This window comes from Mus musculus, chromosome 18 (genome assembly GCF_000001635.26).
Source record: "Mus musculus strain C57BL/6J chromosome 18, GRCm38.p6 C57BL/6J".
In the NCBI taxonomy this organism is placed as follows: Eukaryota; Metazoa; Chordata; class Mammalia; order Rodentia; family Muridae; genus Mus; species Mus musculus.
This window is the reverse complement of record NC_000084.6, coordinates 7,454,983-7,475,805: the sequence shown is the minus strand read 5'-3', so window position 1 is coordinate 7,475,805 and position 20,823 is coordinate 7,454,983. Positions and strand designations below refer to the sequence as shown.

The 20,823-nt window shown below is 40.6% G+C and overlaps 1 protein-coding gene across 13 annotated transcripts in view; it reads left to right on the top strand.

The window, feature by feature from the left end:
- Window positions 1-20,823, top strand: part of Mpp7 (membrane protein, palmitoylated 7 (MAGUK p55 subfamily member 7)) — a 278,928-nt gene that overhangs the window by 151,084 nt on the left and 107,021 nt on the right. For all 13 annotated transcript variants that reach the window (NM_001081287.2, NM_001360860.1, XM_006526327.3 and 10 more), the window contains 2 exons: window positions 14,091-14,168; window positions 16,794-16,874. In NM_001081287.2, coding sequence (NP_001074756.2) covers window positions 14,091-14,168; window positions 16,794-16,874 — 159 coding nt within the window. The remainder of the gene's footprint in view (window positions 1-14,090; window positions 14,169-16,793; window positions 16,875-20,823) is intronic.

Genomic DNA, 20,823 nt, shown 5'->3' with positions numbered 1-20,823 from the left:
CTCGCATCTATGGTTCTTGATTTTTTTCCTAGGGTTTCTATCTCCAGCTTTGTCTCCCTTTGGGTTTTCTTTATTGTTTCTACTTCCATTTTTTGATCCTGGATGGTTTTGTTCAATTCCATCACCTGTTTAGTAGTGTTTTCCTGTAACTCTCTAAGGGATTTTTGTGTGTCCTCTTTAAAGGCTTCTAGCTGTTTCCCTGTGTTTTCCTGTATTTCTTTCTTAAAGTCCTCATCGTCATCATGAGAAGTGACTTTAGATCCATGCGTTTTCTGGTGTGATGGTGTATCCAGGACTTGCTATGGTTGGGAGAGTTTGGTTCTGATGATGCCAAGTAACTTTGGTTTCTGTTGCTTCTGTTCTTAAGCTTGCTTCTCACCATCTGATTATCACTAGTGCTTGCTGCCCTCAATATATCTGATTGGTGCCTGTCCTTCCTATCATCCCATTTGATTCAGGACTCCTCAGAGTCCAGCTTTCTCTGTGATCCTTTGATTGTGGGCTCCTGTGAACCCAAGATTCTGGGTGTGTCAGAGTTTTTGGCAGTCAAGCTTCCTCTGAGACCCTGAAATACTGATGTGACCCAGCTCCAGTTATCCTGGTATCCTGTTGTGCTAAGATCCTTGGCATGTTACAACTCCTGGAAGTGGTGTCCCTTTGAGAACTGTGGAGCTGTGTCGTGTGTTCAAAACCAAGGTAAACCTGAACTGATCAAAAGGAACCCAAGCCTCTGGTTAGGAAGGGCTCTGGTGTCCTTGTTCCGGCTGTCACAGGCCCATCACAGTTGAATTGGAACAGATGTTGTGTTCTACTCACCAGTGATCCTAAGATCGTGTGGAGAGTCCTCTGGGGACCGTGGGAGTGTCCCCCGACTCTGCGCTTTAGGTGACCTGGTGCTGGCGCCAACCGGAAGGGAAGAGTTAGGTATTAAAGGTAATTACCAAATACCGTGAACAGCCCAAAGGAAACTGATTTGAAAACACCATATGCCTAAGAGCCACATGAGAATTTCTAGAAAATTAAAACCTACAGAATTGATGAAGAAAAACAGAAATTCAAAGTCAGATCTACTCCTGGAGTAAGTGTAGAATCTGGGAAAGTAAAAAGGAGCCTTGCTGAGGTAGGGGTGTAGGGGAGCAATAGAGGAGGAATAGCAGGGTACACATGATCTGACGGCATAAATGGGAAAACTTTAGGGCTCTAGTTAGGGGCAGAAAAAATAAAAATAGAAGAAGAAGGAAGAGGCAAGATAAGGATGTCTGGAAAAGTCATAAGGAATCATACTATTAACTGTCTCTCCAAAAATCTATAGTACTTATAAGTCTGTGAATAAATAAATAAATATACATGTATATAATTTAACTGAAAATTTCTCATCTGGGATGACATTGCTCCCTCCAAAAGCCAAAAATCACTCAACAAAATTCTCAATACCAGGTATCAGAAGCCCTCTTTTAGTTGTTGGCCATGGCTCTCTAAGAGACTTCCAAAACATTACAGGCTATTGTTATTGGTTGCCCCCTAGAAGTGGAAAGTTATTGCTGAAGATAACATGTACTTAAGACATAGGTTCAGAGGGTTCTGAGCTGGAGCTAACCTGAATGCTTCTTCCCTTACAAGTATGTTTTATGGTACCAGAACTCACCATGGGAGCTTCCAAAGGAAAAAAACAATCAATAGTCCTCCCCACTATGATGCCTGTGAGCCAGAACAACATCCAATGTGTCACAATAACTCTAGGGTGTAATAGTGGCACACACACGTTGCCAGCAACCAACAGCTCTCTAAATGTAATTAAGGGTACAGCCATCAAAAGGGAAAGCATGCTTGGTGCTGTCAGCCAACACAGCTACCTAATGCTAGTGAAGTCATTTTGATCTTGAGGAAAACCTACAGCTACTACTTTACTAATCCAGCACAACCCCTAACTACATTCTAAATGTTTGTACCTATACCACCGATAAATGTAGTTCTTAACCTTTGTTAAGAAACTTTTCTTGCAGCAGCTGGAGAGCATTACAAAACACAACCAATCAAAATATAGAGTTGTGGAGCCCAGTCACAAAGGATACAGCTACAAAACACTCCCATATCTAAGGCTCAGGGAACATTGCAGAAGAGGAAGTAGGAAGATTTTAAGAGCTAGTGGCTGAAACTTGGTAATGTCAGAAGATACAGTTATAAACTCTTACCGGCATAACTTCCTAAATATGAGCTGAACAAGAACAACATTAGACATACCAGTGTGGGTGGGGGAAAGCCAGTGAGAACTCAACCCTCTAGCAAGAGCTTCAGAGAACTAAGGAAGGCTGAGAGTGGGAGAAGCCTTCCTTAGGGAAGAGCACACTAACTGGTTATCCAGAATCAAATGGTCAGCCCTGAAAATATACATACAAGTAACACTGTACAGACCTAGCAGGTTATATATACTATATGCATATGTTTGTGTACTGGCTAGTTTTGTGCCAGCTTGACACAGCTGGAGTTATCACAGAGAAAGGAGCTTCAGTTGAGGAAATGCCTCCATGAGATCCAACTCTAAGGCATTTTCTCAATTAGTGATCAAGAGGGAAAGGCCCCTTGTGGGTGGGACCATCTCTGGGCTGGTAGTCTTGGGTTCTATAAGAGAGCAGGCTGAGCAAGCCAGGGGAGGCAAGCCAGTAAAGAACATCTCTTCATGACATCTGCATCAGCTCCTGCTTCCTGACCTGCTTGAGTTCCAGTCCTGACTTCCTTGGTGATAAACAGCAATGTGGAAAGTGTAAGCTGAATACACCCTTTCCTCCCAAACTTGCTTCTTGGTCATGATGTTTGTGCAGGAATAGAAATCCTGACTAAGACAGTGTGTAAAATAATTAATGAAAAAAAGAGGTCATGATTTTGAAAAAGAGCAATGGGTGATATATGGGAAGGTTTGGAGGTAGGAAAGGGAAGGGGAAATAATAAAATTGTGTTATAATCTCACCAAAAAAAAAAAAAAAAAAAAGAAGAAGAAAAGGTTCTAGAAACCATGTGAAACTATGAGGGGAAAATAAAACCAAAATCTTCCTAAACCAGAATAAATAAATTAGATAAACCATCATGTGGCTTTCCTGGGTACACTTGCCTAAATATTAAAGGAGTCATTCAATTTGATTTTTCAAATTATTCCAGAAAATAGAAATAGTCATTCTTGTTATACATGACTTGCTATAGCCTAGAATAACACAATATCTAGTCCAATGAAGGAAAACTATAGGTCTATTTTATTTTAAATCAGAAGAAGAAAGAAGAGGAGGAGGGGGGAGCAGCAGCAGCATTAGCAAAGAAAAAAAAAAAAGATAGCCAGCTTCGTGTCATCTTCCACAGCACAGTTAAGTGCCACATCCAAGCCCTGTGCAAAGACAGCTTTCTTGGCGCTGTTGGGAGGCTTTGAAACCTTTAAGTGATGCTCCCAGGTCATTGCTGGGGAGGGCTGTTCTCATGGAGTGTGTGTAGCCCTGATTTCTTTCCCTAGCTTCTCTGAGGTGAGGGGTTTGATTCTGCCATGTGCTTCCTGCTGTGTGCCATCATAACACAGGCTCAGGCAATCATGGACTGCAGCTTTGAAACCATGAACCTAAATCAGACTTTTTTATAATAAAATTTATAAATTAAATATCTTAAATTATGTAATTGTACTAGTGGAAAGTTAACACATACTGTAACTGATAATAGGAAAGGGTCTAATTATTACATGTAATTGTTTTAGTAGATACTGGAAAGTAGAAGTTGATAAAATATAGGCTTCATTTTTTAATGAAAAATCCTGTTAGTGAATAGGAAGGAGGAACGGAAGAAAACTTTATAGATATCTAATAAAATCCAGAATAATTATTATTACAAGTGAAAATGGCAAGTATTGCTTTGAAAATCAGATATTATTTCTGAATAACTGTCACCAAAATTCTTGGGCAACTGTGAGAGAGGAGAGGTTTATTTTTGGCTTACAGTTTTACAGGACAAATGGTTGGACCTGTGCATGGGGACAAAGCATGGTACCAGGGGTGAGTGTGGAACACGTTGTTCACGTCTTAGGGAATAGCAACCAGAGACAAGAATGATACAGTAACTGCCCACATGAGCATGTTCTCAGTGACTTCTTTCCTCTGCCTATGTCCATCACCTGCCATTTGCCACCTCTCAACAAGGCCTTCGTGTTCCAAACCCTCAAGGGATTAAGCCAGAGCCCTCCTGATGCAGTATCTTCAGAGACACATCCAGTGTCGCACTTTCCCCTAACTGTATTGAGAACCTCATCAGTCTGCTAAGCCGAAGGGAAGTAAGGAGAGGCTGCAAAGGGAAAAAAGAGCTGTCACAATTCATGGGTGTTACAGCTGTTCTTGAAGAGAATCTTCAGGTTAGTTTAATAGCGAGTTGAGCAGGTAGCTAAATGCAACATGTCTATGTAAAATATTGTTTGTATGCCTAAATATCTATAACCAATAAAAAAAGGAAAATTTTAAATAAAAATATCAAAACTATCTACTTGAAGACCCAGCTATCCCACTCTTGGGAATATACCCAAAAGATGCCCCACCATGCCACAGAGGCACATGTTCCACTATGTTCATAGCAGCCTTATTTGTGATAGCCAGAAGCTGGAAACAACCTAGATGTCCCACTACAGAAGAACAGATACAGAAAATATAGTTCATTTACACAATGGAATACTACTCAGCTATTAAGAATGAGGGTATCTTGACTTTTGTAGGCAAATGGATGGAACTAGAAAATATCATCCTGAGTAAGGTAACTCAGACCCAAAAGGACATGCATGGTATGTACTCACTAATAAGTGGATATTAGCCAAAAACAAACAAACAAACAAACAAACAAACAAAAAAACATGCAGAATGCACAAGATACAGTCCACAGAATTCAAAAGGCTCAGCAAGCTGAAGTGCCCAAGTGAGGACCCCCCCCCAGTCCCACTTGGGAGGGAGAAGAAAGCAATCACAAGTGGAGAGAGAAGGAGGGTCTTGGGAGGGAAACTGGATGGGGGGGGGAACACTGGGGGGAGTAGAGGGGAACCTGATCTGGTATTGGTTGAGGGAAAAGGACTGAAGCCCCGAGGGCCAGCAGAAAGAATGTAAACAGGCAACCTGGTGGGGGGGAGAGATAGGTTGGGGGGACCCCCCCAGAATGCACTAGAGACCTAGGAGGTGAAAGACTCCCAGGACTCATAGGGAGGGACCTTTGATGAAATGCCTGACAGTAGTGGGAGGAAACTTATAGAGCCTACCTCCAGCAGGAAGACAGGCCATCAAGTGAGGGATGGAGTTGCCATCCCACAATCAGACTTCTGACCCATAATTGTTCCTGTCTGAAAGAATCACAGGGATGGAATTGGAGAGAACTCTGAGGAAAAGAAGGTCCAGCAACAGGCCCAAAGTGGGATCCTGCTCAAGGGGAGGTCCCAAGGCTTAACACTATTACTGAGGCTATGGAGTGCTCAAAGACCCAACAAGGAGCTGAAAGAGTCACATAGAGTTATTTGCACCCAACCAATGGACAGAAGCAGCTTTCCCCTGTTGCTGAATTAGGAATGGCTGAATGAAGCTGAGGAGAAGGGCGATTCTGTAGAAGGACCAGCAGTCTTAATTAATCTGGACTCCCAAGATTTTTCAAACACTGAACCAACAAACAGACAGCATACACTAGCTGATATGAGGCCCCCAACACACATACAGTAGAGAACTTCCAGGTCTGTGTACATTCAGAAATGATGCACCTAACCCTTAAGAGACTGGAGGTCCCAAGGAGTTTAGAGATCAGGTGGGGTGGGGGGGTAGGGGGGTGGGGGTGGGCACATCCACGTGGAGATGGGGTGTGATGGGGAGGAGGTATGGAATGTGGAGCAGTCTTAGGGTGGATGGGGAGGGGGGGAATGGAATATGGAGTGTAAAAGATGAATTACAAATAAATTAAAAAAAGAAAAAAGAGAAAAATATCAAAACTAGTCTATTTATAGTAGTAGTAGAAAAAGTGAGTATAACTGTGATAAAGAAAATTAAACACCCATGCATGAGAAATTATGACACTTCATCAAGACACAAGTGCATAGAGAACAGGAAGGCTCAACATTATGCTGCCCCTTTGCCAAGTATGGCTTCAGTTTGCATAGGCCAGCAAAGCTGAGCCAAGAGCCCGTGGTCAACTGCTGATCTGGAACAGGTGGTACATCTGGATTTATGGTAAAATTAAAATAATGAAGGTAGTATACTGTAAGTGCAGGAGAAGATTGGGGGCAGGGGGTAGAGGAGCAGAGGCACTGCTGCTTACAGGCCTGTAGATGACACCAGACAAAAGAGGGGGTAAGGAAGGATGCTATGAAGTAAGTTTATCCACGTGGCAAAGAATGAGACCACTAATACAACTGAGGAGGAGAGCACTGGCCTAGGATGTGTGAGGTGCTAGGTTTAAGTCTCAGCATTCCCCAAAAAGAAAAAAAAAAAGTACAGAGAAAAAAAAGATAGTAGATTTGTGTGTGTGTGCTTGTCTGTATATGTCTGTGTCTATGTGTGTGTTTATGTGTATGTGTCTGTGTCTGTCTGTCTGTCTGTCTGTCTGTGTGTGTGTGCCTCTGTGTGTGAGCACAGAAAGGCCAAAGGAGGATCCTCTTAGGTATCTTATTCTATCACTCTGCCTTGTTCCTTTGAGGCAGGGTTACTCACTGAACCAAGGAGCTAGATTATTAGCCTAAGGGATATCCTGTCTCCACCCCTTACAGCTGGGTTACAGGCACATAGGCAACCATGCCTAGTTTTTAATATGGGTCCTGGGAAGTTGAGCTCAGGTCCTTATATATGCACAGAAGGACTTTGACCACTGAGCTGTCTCTCTAACCTCTATAAGAATGTTTTTACCAGCAGAAGTTTTAACAAGAAATATCCAGAAATAATTCTAGGTATCCATTGACAGGTAAACAACAATTTAGGTTTTTCATAGAGTGAACTATTAAACAATCGGCTGGTGAGATGGCTCAGTGGGTAAGAGCACCTGACTGCTCTTCCGAAGGTCTGGAGTTCAAATCCCAGCAACCACATGGTGGCTCACAACCATCTGTAACGAGATCTGACTCCCTCTTCTGGAGTGTCTGAAGACAGCTACAGTGTACTTACATATAACCAATAAATAAATCTTTAAAAAAATAGTGAAAAATAAATGATTCTTAAGACATAAGATCTTGAAGTGTTGAAGTCCCAGGAAATAATAGCTTAACAGTTGATGCTATTTGCATGAAGATATTTGAGCAAAACAAAACAGTACATTATTGACACATCTGTAGAGTTTTAAAGACATTTTTTAAAAATGAGCTAAAAATTTTAACTGAGACTTTTTGGCCAGGAATCAGTGTTACAGACCTGGAGGTGTAGAACATTTAGGACAGGAAGACATTGTACTATGCTATAGATGAGTGCCTTGCTCAGCCATCATCAGAGAAGCTTCCTCCTGCAACAGATTGAGACAAATACAGAGACCCACAGCCAGACATCATGCAGAGTGAGAGACCTTGGAACACTCAGTTCTAAACAGGAAGTCTTGATCCGATCCTTCCCCTCAGGGCTCGAGGAACCCTGTACTGTGAAGAGGAGGCACAAGGAGTGTAATGGAGGACACTCAGAAAACAAGGCCCTCTAAATTAACATAAGAACTCTCATGAACTCACAGAGACCAAAGCAGCAAGTACAGGGCTGGCATGGGTCTGTACCAGGTCCTCTGCATAGACACTATGGCTTCTAGTTTTGTGTTCTTATGGGATTCCTGAATGTTCGAATGACTGGGTCTCTGTTTCTCGGGCTTGTGATTGGGTACTTTTTCCTTCTGTCTTTTTGTTTTGTTCAATTCTGATATGTTAGTTTTTGTTTCATCTTACTATATTTTTTTCCTTTTTTATTAGGTATTTTCCTCATTTATATTTCCCATGCTATCCCAAAAGTCCCCCATACCCTCCCCCCACTCCCCTACCCACCCACTCCCACTTTTTGGCCCTGGCATTCCCCTGTACTGGGGCATATAAAGTTTGCAAGTCCAATGGGCCTCTCTTTCCAGTGATGGCCAACTCTTTTGAAGCATATACAGCTAGAATCAAGAGCTCCGGGGTACTGGTTAGTTCCTAATGTTGTTCCACCTATAGGGTTGCTATATTTTAAAAATGCCCAGGAAAGCAAACAAACAAAACATAGATGAGGAAGTCATAGGCCTTAGAAGAACTCACTATGATTGTATAGCTAAACTGTCAGGGTGCCAACAGTTCTTTCTACATACTTGTGTTTAAGCCCATAGATATGCTACTCTCAACCATAATCAAAGATATTTCTTGTATAATGAGTGGTCATGAAAAGAGAGATACTTGAGGTACTGAGAATATGTGGTGGCTGTCATAGCAGACATTAATGCACCCCTTAAGGCTCAGGGAACACCACAGAAGAGGGGACTGGAGGAGAATATAAGAACAAGAACATTGAAAGAAGGACTGTGTACTGGGTGTGTCACAGCCAACAGTCATGACCTCACAGCAGCTGTGGCTGCTTGCTATTGGCCTGCACAGGACTGAGTCTCTCAGTCTTCAATCATAGACTGGGGGAGTGGATCCTTGGGACCCTAAGCTTCCTGCTTGAACTCTTGGTTGCTGATGGATTCTAGAGGAAGGAGCTAACATTGTTTTCAGTTGTGAACCAACTCATGAGGCCACCAGGCTCCAATGGACAGGTCCAAAACCATGGTCGCATAGACAACCCTGATTTAGTTCAATGGCTCACAAATCAAAAGGACATGAATCAGGGACAGGGGCTTGTATGGAGGAAGGAGGATGAAAGAATTGTGGGCAGTTCAAGGGTGGGGGAAGTAAGAGTAATCAAAATGCATTATTCATGAGTGAAATTGTCAAATGACACATTTAACAAAAAATGAAATAGAGGTGTAAGGAGATAGTTCAGCAGTTAGCACTTAGTGCTCTTCCAGAGGAACACAGTTCAAGTCCCAGCGCCTGTGTCAGGCAGCTTATAAGGGCTTATACCTCTAAAACCCTCTTCTGACTTCCAAAAGCACATGTATGTATGTATACAGACATATGAAAATGAAATACATCTTTAAATAAAATAAAAGTTGAATATATTTTCAACTCATACTTTCAGAGTCTACTATGTGTAGCTTTCCAGGTAAAAGAAAAATTTGTTTTGGTGCAAGATAAAAGCAGTAAGTTTGATTGTGGGTTTCCTTGGTTTGTTACTAGGGAACTATAGAGAGCTGTTAGAAGGTGGATTTCTTCTTCAGGTACACCTGATTATTCATTCCTTGTTATGTGTCGGGAGGAATTTCTTTTCTGGTCCAGTCTATTTGGAGTTCTGTAGGCTTCTTGTATGTTCATGGGCATCTCTTTCTTTAGGTTTGGGGAGTTTTCTTCTATAATTCTGTTGAAGATATATGATGGTCCTTTAATTTGAAAATCTTCATTCTCATCTACTCCTATTATCTGTAGGTTTGGTCTTCTCATTGTGTCCTGGATTTCCTGGATGTTTTGATTTAGGAACTTTTTGCATTTTCTTTGATTGTTGTGCCAATGTTCTCTATGGAATCTTCTGCACCTGAGATTCTCTCTTCCATCTCTTGTATTCTGTTGCTGATGTTCACATCTATGGTTCCAGATTTCTTTCCTAGGGTTTCTATCTCCAGCTTTGCCTCACTTTGGGTTTTCTTTATTGTGTCTACTTCCCTTTTTATGTCTAGTATAGTTTTGTTCATTTCCATCACCTGTTTTGATGTGTTTTCCTGTTTTTCTTTAAGGAGTTCTACCTGTTTGGTTGTGTTTTCCTGTTTTTCTTTAAGGACTTATAAATCTTTAGCATGTTCTACTGTATTTCTTTAAGTGAGTTATTAAATTCCTTCTTGATGTCCTCTACTTATAAATCCGGGTCTAGCTTTTCAGGTGTGTTGGGGTACCAAGGACTGGCTGAGGTGGGAATGCTGGGTTCTGATGATGGTGAGTGGTCTTGATTTCTGTTAGTAAGAGTCTTACATTTGCCTTTTGCCATCTGGTAATCTCTGGAGTTAGTTGTTATAGTTGTCCCTTGTTAGAGCTTGTTCCTCTTGTGATTCTGTTAGCCTTTATCAGCAGACCTGGGAGACTAGCTCTCTCCTGAGTTTCAGTGGTTAGAACACTCTCTGCAGGCAATCTCTCCTCTTGCAGGGAAGGTGCACAGATATCTGGCTTTTGGACCTGCCTCCTGGCAGAAGATGAAGGCCTGAAAAAGGGCCTGTCCCAGAAGCTGTTAGCTTCTGTAGTCCACACTCTCACCTGAGCAGACTAGTCTCGGAGGGATCCGGGAACCAAGATGGCTCCCCCATGTGCTCTGGCAAAGCCCTCCCGGGAGGGCTGTTCACCTCTCCTCTGGCAGGGGAGGTGCCCGGATGTCTGGAGCCTCAAACAGGGTCAGCCTCAGAAGCTCTGTGGCTTCTGCCTATTTTTAAATATTCTTGATGAACTTATATTGCCAAATTCATGTCACAGTGTATGCTTACTTGGTGTAGCAGTAAAGTATTGCATTAAAATAAGGATGTGGATTCTCATCAGCTTTAGTTTTCGGCTCAAGCATGGACTGTTAGCAGACTGAGTTAAAATGGGAGCCTGCAGTTTTCTCTGTTTTCTTTGCCCAGTGTTTTGTTGAATTTGGCTGAAGCTTTCCTTTCTAGTATCTTCTTTTTTTCCCTTGACATTTTCATTACTTTTTAAAATGGGTTCCTTTATAGCTTGGAGGAAAAAACAGATCCACCAAGCCTACCAATGTTCTTCTTCATTATCAGGATTACCCTGCCTTCCAAATCCATATTTTAAATAAGTAGCCAGGGTAGTAGTCCACACCTGCAGTTCCAGTGCTTGGGAGACCCCAAGAGCAGAACCACAAGATTGAGGCTAGTCAGCGTTACAGAGAAACTTTATCTGTGGAAAAAAATGGGGCAAATGACAGCAAAATCAAAGCAAGCAAGCAGAGAGGTTTTATGTGTTCAGGTGTGAGCCATCAGTAGGACACTAGCCACACAGCAGAAACAACCGGCAGTGCCAATGTTTTTAAACACATTTTCTAATTTTTAAGATTATAATAACACTTCACATTTCCTCCTTTCCCTTTCTCTAAATTCTCCTTCATACCCTCTTAGCTCTTGTACAAATTGATGGCCTCCTTTTTCTTAATTGTTATTGTTGTTGTTGTTGCTGCAGCTGCTGCTGCTGTTGGTGGCAATGGTAGCAGAGGCAGTGGTGGTGTGTGTGTATGTGTGTGTGTGTGTGTGTGTGTGTGTATGTGTGTATGCATGCATGTTCCTAAATACATAAATACAATGTCTAAGTCCATCTAATATGTTGTCAGGGCTGACCATTTGGCATTGGACAGCCAATCGGTGTTCCCTTCTCTGGCAATCAGCATTCCTTAGCTACCTGTAGTTCTTTGTGTAGGAGTTAGGCATTGCAAGCCCCAACCCAAGTCCACATTAGTCTGTCCATTGGTGCCATCCTTGTTCAGAAATGTCAGAATCTAACCATGAAGTCTTACCAACATGAGTGCTTAAGCATCACCCAAGCAAGAGTCACTTTTTTAATAAGTAGGAGCCAGGTTAAAAGATCACAGATATAGTTTATTTAATCTCTTCCAGGTGACTGTTGTCAGTGCCCCTCCTCTCAGTTTAAAGGTCTTGTACACTCATGGAGGGGTTTGGTTTCAGTGATGCAATTACAGCTATGTACTACTCTTCCATGTATATAGTTTGATGATTGAAACCTCATTTTACAAAGTTAATGTGAACTGACATCGGACATTAACACCAGATTCCCTTATTAAAATTGAGCATTTACTTTCTAACTATATCCAGTTGAAGATGACTATAACTTTCTTTTAAAAAATTGGTTGCATATAGAAATGAACATGTCTTTTGTTTTGCTTTGTTTGTTTGAAACAGTTTTAGGGCACCTGGTTGTCTTCAAACACCTTGTATAGCTGAAGATGACCTTGAACTTCTGATCCCTACTAAATGCTGGGGTTAAAGATGTGTCTCCTAAGCTTCGGCCTCCATTTACTCTAGCAGGGAAGCATTCTGCAGAATGACTGTCGTAATCCTAGATAAGTTAGTGTCCTGGAGTTGGATATGACTGAGCAGCCTACTGCTACCTTAATCATTTTCAAATCACAATTTTATGGCTTCCCAAAAATTACTTCATTTCTTACATTCTTTACAATTTGTAATAAGTAACTTAAAGGCTCTAAGATATTAAATAAACAAAATTACTCTGCTCATTCTGGTAATGCCATAACTGTCACAAGCCTTCCCCTGATTTCCTACCTTCTATACCAGATTGCCAAAAGTAATAGGATCTGTCAGCAGGAGTGTCTGGCTAATCAAAATGAAATCTCTCTTGCAGATTTGTACAAAGGCTTGGCTAGCTTTGACTGTAACAAGGGATGGTGACACACTTTTTCAAAGACAGCAGAGGATAATTTTCTTTTTCTTTTCAGTAATTTATTTTTCATTCACTTTACATTCCTATCACAACCCCCCTTCCTCCTTTCCTCCCAGTCCCTTACAAGTCTCTCTCCCCTCCCATTGCACCCTCCCCTTCTCCTCAGAGAAGGAGGAGCCTCCCTTGAGTACCACCCCACTCTGGGACATCTAGTCCCAGTAGGACTAGCAGGGAAGCTCAACTGTAAGGATAGGCTAACATGAGTTGTCAAGTATTTTAAATGCTAAAATGCTAAGGAGGAAACATAAAGAAGGATAGTAATGTCACAAAGTGGTCAAAGAAGGGTTGACTTACTATACAACAATGCATTTTTAAAGATTTTAGCTCTTTAGCTCTCACCTTTCTTACTCTCCTCTCTCTCCCTTCCCCCTTCTCTCCACGTGGCCAAGGTCGGTGGTCTCCCTCTTTCTACCTTCTCTCTTTCTTCCTGTCTTTCTACAATAAAGCTTTAAAACCAAAAAAAAAAAAAAAAAATTTAAAGATTATGCTGTTTTAATTATGTCTATATGTGTGGGTATATATGTATATGTGGGTATATGTATATGTGTGGGTATATATGTATATGTGGGTATATGTATATGTGTGGGTATATATGTATATGTGGGTATGTGTGTGTGCCGGGGCCATGGGAGCAGAGGTGTTGGAGCTGGAGTTACAGGTAAGGTTCTTAATTTCAGTGCTGGGATTTAAACTTGAGTCCCTGTGCAAGAGTATCATGCACTCCTAACTGCTGAGTCATATCTCTAGCTCAGATATTTTTAAAGTAACTGGATTTGCCTAATAATGCTTTAAAACATATTCTTGCTTATGTTTCTTAGGTCATGATGGGACATGAAAAGGGTTATTTTTACTTTTTAATATTATTTACTTGTTTTACAGACCTGATTCTGTTCACAATAGTGAAAGTATTTAAGCAGGTGAACTTATATTACTGTTTTATAGCATGGGGTGTGGTGTTATTTAACACAAATAGTGATGATGTCTGTAGTCAAGAGAAATCCCTTAATTTCTTTGAGCTTTGAATTTGAGAAGTGACAATAATCGGGTGGGGGATGGGTAACAAAGCAAGTTGTTGGGACAACATACTGGGTAAGGTGCATGTGTACCTGGTGTTAGCAGCTCCCAGCGCCTGTTTCTATCGTTTGCAGCTCCTGTACACCCACCTGTCAGAACGGGGCTGCTATTTACTGCTTTGCTTTGTTCAAAGTTGATGGGATTTTTTTGGAAATGTTTTGTTTTGTTTGCTGTTTTGTTGTTTTGTTCAAGTGTAAGCTACAAAGGAGACTTGTAATCTTGGGGCAGTGTAGCTTTCAAACAGTGGCTTCTGTTTAGGAAGAGGAACAAGGACTTAGTGTTTTTATGTGTTCTGTCTGAAGAAAGTTTTGCCATTTGATCTGTAGTAGTAATTGATGGATTGCATATACATGTCTGCCATCTTTAGGTCAATTCAAATGCATGACTTGAAGAGGATTGAGAGACCTGATTCTGTTCAGAATAGTGAAAGTATTTGTAATTCTTTGCCAGCAGGTGAACTCATACTACTTTCATTTTCTTCCAGATTCATGAAAAACTTCACTGCTATGAGAAGCAGAATCCGTTGCCCATTCTCCATGGTGCAGCAGCGTTGGCTGATGATGTGAGTGTGCCTTTCTGGGTTTGCAGGATGTGTCACCCATGGCCCTGCCCCAAGTGGGACCCACCCCATTGCAGACAGATGTGTGCGATTTTGAGAGAAAACTAGAAGAAGTTGCAAATGTTTCCCAAATCTCTGTCATCACCACGCTTGTGCTTTTTCTAAAATTATGCATGGAGGTACCCTGGTATTATGCACAATTATGTGTCTATGTAATAGAAACTGTAGGCTTCAAATTCTGTGCAGAGAAAAACTGCCTGGCATCAGTGTTCTGTGAAAGTCACACAAGGGGCATGCTTTGGAGAAATAAAGACAAATGAGATAGTTACATTGCTGACAGTACCAAAAATGACAGATACTAGGATAGAAATGTGGTATATTAAATCCATAAAAGGCAGGATTGTTTTTAAAATGAATTATATAGTATAGTAATGATTTATGAATATTAGACCATTCCAAATTACCTTTATAACCAAAAATAAATTTAAGAAGCATTTGGCATTGATGGAGTAGTTAATTTCCTGTCTCTATAATTTCATTTTAAGCCTTTGGAAGGGGAACTCACTTGCTGATTCCCACTGTTAACTCTTAGACTCAGATGAATTGAGAATCCACCTGGATACATTCTAAGGACACGGGTCTCCAGAACAAATGGGTTGATGTGTGTAGTGACTACTACAACTTATTTGTTGCTTTTCAGTGAGGCTCTTGTTGTCATAAAGCAAACTATAATGCAGTGTTGTAGAGTGTTGGGGCCCTAATAAAATAAACAAGTCAACTGGCTTCCAAAGTTGACTTTAAACAACCAAGTTGTAGCTGATTGGCTCTCAGGCAAAAACCTTTTGTGTCCTCTGTGGACATGAGTGTGTTTTAACACATGTCCCACAAAGAAGTGTACTTGTGCAGCAAAGGTGAATAAAGGAGTAAAGATAGCCCTATGAGCTGCTGCAGTTGCAACTTATAAGAGCCTTAAAAACCAACATCAAACACAGACCCCAGAGAGGTTTTAGAAATGTTTTATGTGGAAACTAGCGGCCCCCTCCTAAGCAAATTATAAAAATTTCCTTTTAGAGATTTATGTGTGTGTGTGTGTGTGTGTGTGTGTGTGTGTGTGTGGTGTGGTGGAGTGTGTGTGTGTGTGTGTGTGTGTGTGTACCAGAAGAGGATGTTGGAGCCAAAGTTACAAGCAGTTGTGTGTTGCCTGATGTGGGGGCTGGGAACCAAACTCAGGTGTCTTGGAAGAACAGTAGACACTCTTTACTGCTGAGCCATGTCTTTAGCCCCCAATTTTGCTTTTGATTGTTTAAAAAACAAATAAACAGAAAGAATTCAAGGCAGGGAATATCACTTAGTGCGAGAGTGTGTCCCAACTATGTGACACATGGGTTCAAGATGCAGAAGCTCCACAGGAAGCACAGTAGAATCTGTGTAGTTAGGACAAACCATGGGCTTTAATTTTCTAGAATGGTGTATTTAAATATTAAAACACATATGTGTAGTGAGTAATGAGCTATCTGTAGGTCAAAATTTATATCTTAATAAAATGAAAACAGGTTTGAGGTGTTATTGATGAATCTATCAATTTTCTCTGATTTTGCCTTCTGTGTATATTGTATTTTTACAGAAAGATCCTCTTCCTTAGATAAGAGCCACCTTGTCCTGGCAGACCATGCATACATGCATATATGTATACCATTAACACCATATGTTCCATAATTATAATCCCTTTTGAACTCTGATTTGTGTGTGTATGTGTATGTTCTTATAGCCTAAATTTGACTAGAAGGTTTTTGTTTGTTTGTTTGTTTTTACATTTACCTTGTTTAAGTTGGCAAATGGGAATTATATATATTATGGGTTGTGGTTAGTACCCATGCACACACATGCACATTCATAAGAATCGACTCAGGCAGTTAGCTTGTCTCTCACCTCAACTAATTTCTTTGCAAGTGAGAACATTCCATATTTTTTAGTATAGAACATGAGTGATGTCAAAGTTCAAAGTCTTGTCTTTCCTTTTGAACCAGCATCTAGGCATCTTTGATTAAAAAAAATTGATAAATAAAGTATGCTGGTGTTTTTGGGTACCATAGTAGTTGCCAAATAGTTCTGGGTTCATGGTGAACCTGGCTCCTATTTAATAAACTTTATAGACTGTGTACAGAAACATAATAAAAATACAGGCCATTGACCCTGTTAGGAGTGTTCAAGGTCTTTTTACCCCAGCTCTGAATAGCACAGCTACTGTGGGTTTCTGGAAGCCCTGAGAGTTTCACCACCTCATCCAGGAGCTGTCTTTTTTTTTTTTTTTTTTTTTTTTTTTTTGTACACTGTCAAAGTTGATGCAGTCCTTTTTACAAATGGCCCTTTGTCTGTGTGCAGAAGACCATTCATGGAGATGAAGTGCTGGGATTTGCCCTCCTGGCAGTAAATCAGAAGGTGAATTGGCTGATGGGATTACTCCAGTTGCACTCAGCCTGGCCTGGAAAGAAGAGTGCAGATTGATGGCCTGCTTCATTCTGTGCTGACTTATCCTGTAGCTCTGGAAAGCAAACCTTCAGTCGTGACACAGTAAACCTTATGGCGTTCTGCGAACTGTTACTCATGTTGATGTAATCTCCCTTGCAGCTGACTGAAGAGCTACAGAACAAGCTACCAAACAGTGAGATCAGAGAGCTGTTGAAACTGCTGTCAAAACCCAATGTCAAGGTGAGAACACGAAGCGGCTGTGGTGTATGTGTCCTCAAAGGCGCTCAAGGGGCCTCTGGGCAAGTTGCTTCATGCTTCCATCTTCAGGTGCAACAGTATAGGACGGCAATGGCGAGCCACAGTCAGAGTTGACAAGTATGTTTTGCCTTGAAAGTCAGGTTCTCATTGACGTGGTGAATTCATTTGATCTAGTGGGTGCAGTTCAGAGGCTCGGTATATGGCCTGGATTGTTGGCATGAATCATTCTTCATGGCTAATTGATAATAGAGAGTTTATTATAGGAGGAGGATTCCAGCCTCCCTGTTTCTCCTCACTTAGTGTCCCCACGTCCTGTCCTTTGTACTGATTCGTGTTTCAGGATCCCATTCCATGTAACAGAGCGGAGCCGTTCTCAGATATAAACTTGCAGGACCTTGGTAGCCAGACCTTGGTTCTCTTTTCCCTGTGTCCTGACCTGATCACTTCTCTTTCCTACCAATGCGATGTAGCTAGAGAAGGTGATTCGTAGTCTTATCTGCAGTCTGAAGTCATGAATTTACAGAATTTGATTGTGTCAAGTCCTGTGATGTAAACATTTGGACCAGACACTGCTGCCATTATGTATAAATTACTATCTTACCTGACTCTCAGAATTACTCAAAGGGTTATTTTAGAATGGTTACTGATAATTATAGGATATTGGGTGGGATTTATTTTTAAATATTATTTTATTCCTTGAGAATTTCATAAGATGTATTTTGATCATGTTGATTGCCCACCACCAACTCCTCCAAGGTGAAAAACCTGTTTTTACCCTCTGTGAAAAATATCTTTTGGAGCCATGCTATATTTGCTCTTAAATTTACATTTTAAAAAAGTCAGTGATGAATCAGAGTAGAAGGAAAATATCTGTAAACTATGATGTCTGATTCCTAGAGAAAATGTATGAGCACATGCCTTCAATGAGTGAGTCAACTATAAATAGCACCATGAGGCTAACTGATTTGTAATGGTCGAGTAGGTTAAATTTTAATTCCAAAGCAGAACAAGGTTGGAGAAAATGTTGCTTGGTATTAACGTGCTTTGGGAGGAGGATTGCAGTCAGACAATGCTCTGAAGATTGCATCATTTGGTTTTATTTGGTTTTATACTGCCTATTATTAGTTATCATCAGCCATGGCAGGGTGAGGTGAGCTGCGGGAAGCCAGTTAGATTCCTTAGCAAGACTTGTGTTTGGTTCCAAAGTACTAAGTTGAAAGTAGTGTTTCAGATGAAAAATAAAATATTTTGCTATTCTGTCCAATAGTGTTTAAAGGGCAATTAACTAACAATATAGACATTATTCTGGCTAGAAAATGGCATTTGTTTTAAGAGTCAAGTGTTAACAATGGCATTGTGACATCAATTAGATAAAGCTTCATGTGGAAAATATGTTAGTGGATGACCTGTTTAGTTTTTATGTTTATATAGCAATATGACCAAGGATAGCATGAAAGTTGCATGTTCAAGAAATGGACATGGAGAGTAACGGGAACCAGACATGGTATTTCAGTGAGTGACTTGCTCTGTGGCCAGCCAGCCTTTTGACAAGAGTATCTTTCTTTCATTGTCTTAATATTTGACATTGGTCTCCTTGAAGGAATTTACACAGCTACCACCTCTTGAATGTTACTTTTAAAAATAATTCTTTTTAAAAGATTGTCTTTAAAATAATTTTAGGAATTTAAGAATGTAGCCACTGAGTTCTAACTGCTGGGAATCCAGATAAGTAGAATGGAGTATCTGTATATGCAGCTCTGATGCAAGGTAAACACTTCTGCAAATTTTAGTGGATAAAGGAAATTACTTAATTTTAGACTGCTGTTCTGTTTGAATTACTTCATCAACAGTACTGAGGAGAGACCTAAGATGTACTCCAGACACAGCAAGGTTTTTTTTCTTTTTTTCCCCAAACACATCAAGATTTGTTCAATCAAATACATAGTCACTATAGGATAACAATATTTAGACATCATAGGTCTGCCACCTTTTTTGGGGGGTGGGGCAGGTTTTATAGCTTAAATTTAGTAACTTGCAAACAAAATAAGATAGATCTTCATCTATTTTTCTTAGATGTCTATTCAATGCCTGTTTTATGCCAGATTCTCTGGATATAACTTGTAGAGGATCTGTTTGAATAATGAATGCCAATTTGGCTTGGAAGCAGTAAGGGAAATAAATAATTGAGGAAGTGGCTTTGGGTATGAGGTAGAGGGAAGGGGCAGAGATATTCATAGTTAGGTTGGGGGTGGAGGGTGGAGAGTAAATGTTTTAGGTAAAGTTGAATGGTACATGAAATCTTAATGAAGAGGTTGTAAAGCATAGCACTGAGCTTGCCCAGTGTGACCTGCAATTCCCGTGCTGCTGTCAGTGGTCTTTCTTTTACTTTCCATGTCTACTCTATGAAGGAGATGAACGAGAAGACCACCCTAGCTGTAAGCATTTTAAGAAATTTGGATTTTTATTCTGAGTGCAGGGGGACTCCATGACAAGGATTTAAGTAGAAAAGTGACAGGCACTCTCCTTCTGTGGAGTGCAGTGAGACAACAAAAGTCCTACTAAAGAGGAGACCCTGCTGTGAGTCTGTTGGGAGGACTCAGGGGCAACATGCTTGTGGCCCTGGTTGAGGTGGGCCGAGGGTCATGTTTAAGGCATAAATTAGCACATATTCTTGAGATGAATGTATAATCGAGGCAAAAAGTAAGAAAAATCCACATTGCAATGAATTCCAAATAAATTCAAGGAATATATAATAAACCACAAAAATATTAGTGGGGTTAGAGGTGTAGTTTAGTAGAAGAGTATTTGTCTACTGTCTTTGTGGCCTGGGAGTTGATACCTAAAAACACATACACACACAAACACACATACAAACCACACACACACACCCCAGCAGTTTTTAAAACGTGGTGAATACATTGTGCAAATGGCCTAGATATTTATTCTTAGTAAGATAGAAGTATTGTCAATTGCTTATATCTGTCTCTAAGCACTGTGCTTATAGCGTGGGGAATTTTAAGTAACTTGAAGTCAATGAAAACTATTCAGTGTTGGAAATTTTTATTCTTTTGTGGTACTTTTGTAAGTCTTCTTTTTGTGTGCATTTGCACATGTGTGCATCCCCGCGCGCGCCTGCACGTGTGCGTGTGTGTGTGTGTGTGTGTGTGTGTGTGTGTGTGTGTGTGTGTGTGTTGTGTGTGCGTTTTGTGTGTGTGTGTGTGCACTTGTATGTTCATGTGTATAAAGGTTAGAATAATCTCAGGGCTTTGTAGATCATGCTAAGTGACTCCTGATTCTACTTCCCACCTTGCCACCAGACTGCTGTAATTAGACACCCACCAACCTGTCTAGTTTACTTGGGTTCTCAGGAGTCACATTGGGTCCTCATATTTCCACAGCCTGTATCCATAAAGCCTTTTCCTTTACATGCTTTTTAATCTGCTCATATAATTAAACTTGTTCAGGTCCTCTCATTTATAGCCTACAATTGTACCAAGTTAACCTTGCCTTTTGTAATCTCGCACTTTCTGAAGAGTGCTCACTCTTTCCATGGCTGTGAGCTTTTCACAACGAGGGAATGGTTTGTTCTTCTGCAGCATTAACTTTACTTGAGGACTGTCAAAAATGTAAAGATTATGTCCAGTGTTACCTGCTTTGCTCATGGCTGAGCACTGAGCACTAGGCAAACAAAGGCAAAGTCATTAGTGAATGCAAGCATGTACACATGACTCCAGTAAAGGCAAATTAGTCTGCATTATCATGGTGCTCATTTTGGTAAAGCAGTAATGTGATATACACTCTGGAACATGGTATTATAATTTAGGATGTCAGGGGAAATTGGGAGGATTAAAAAAAAAAACTAAAATAAAAAATAAAAAGATTTGTTTCAGTTTTCCAGAACATTTACTTACCAGAAATTATTCATAGCCTA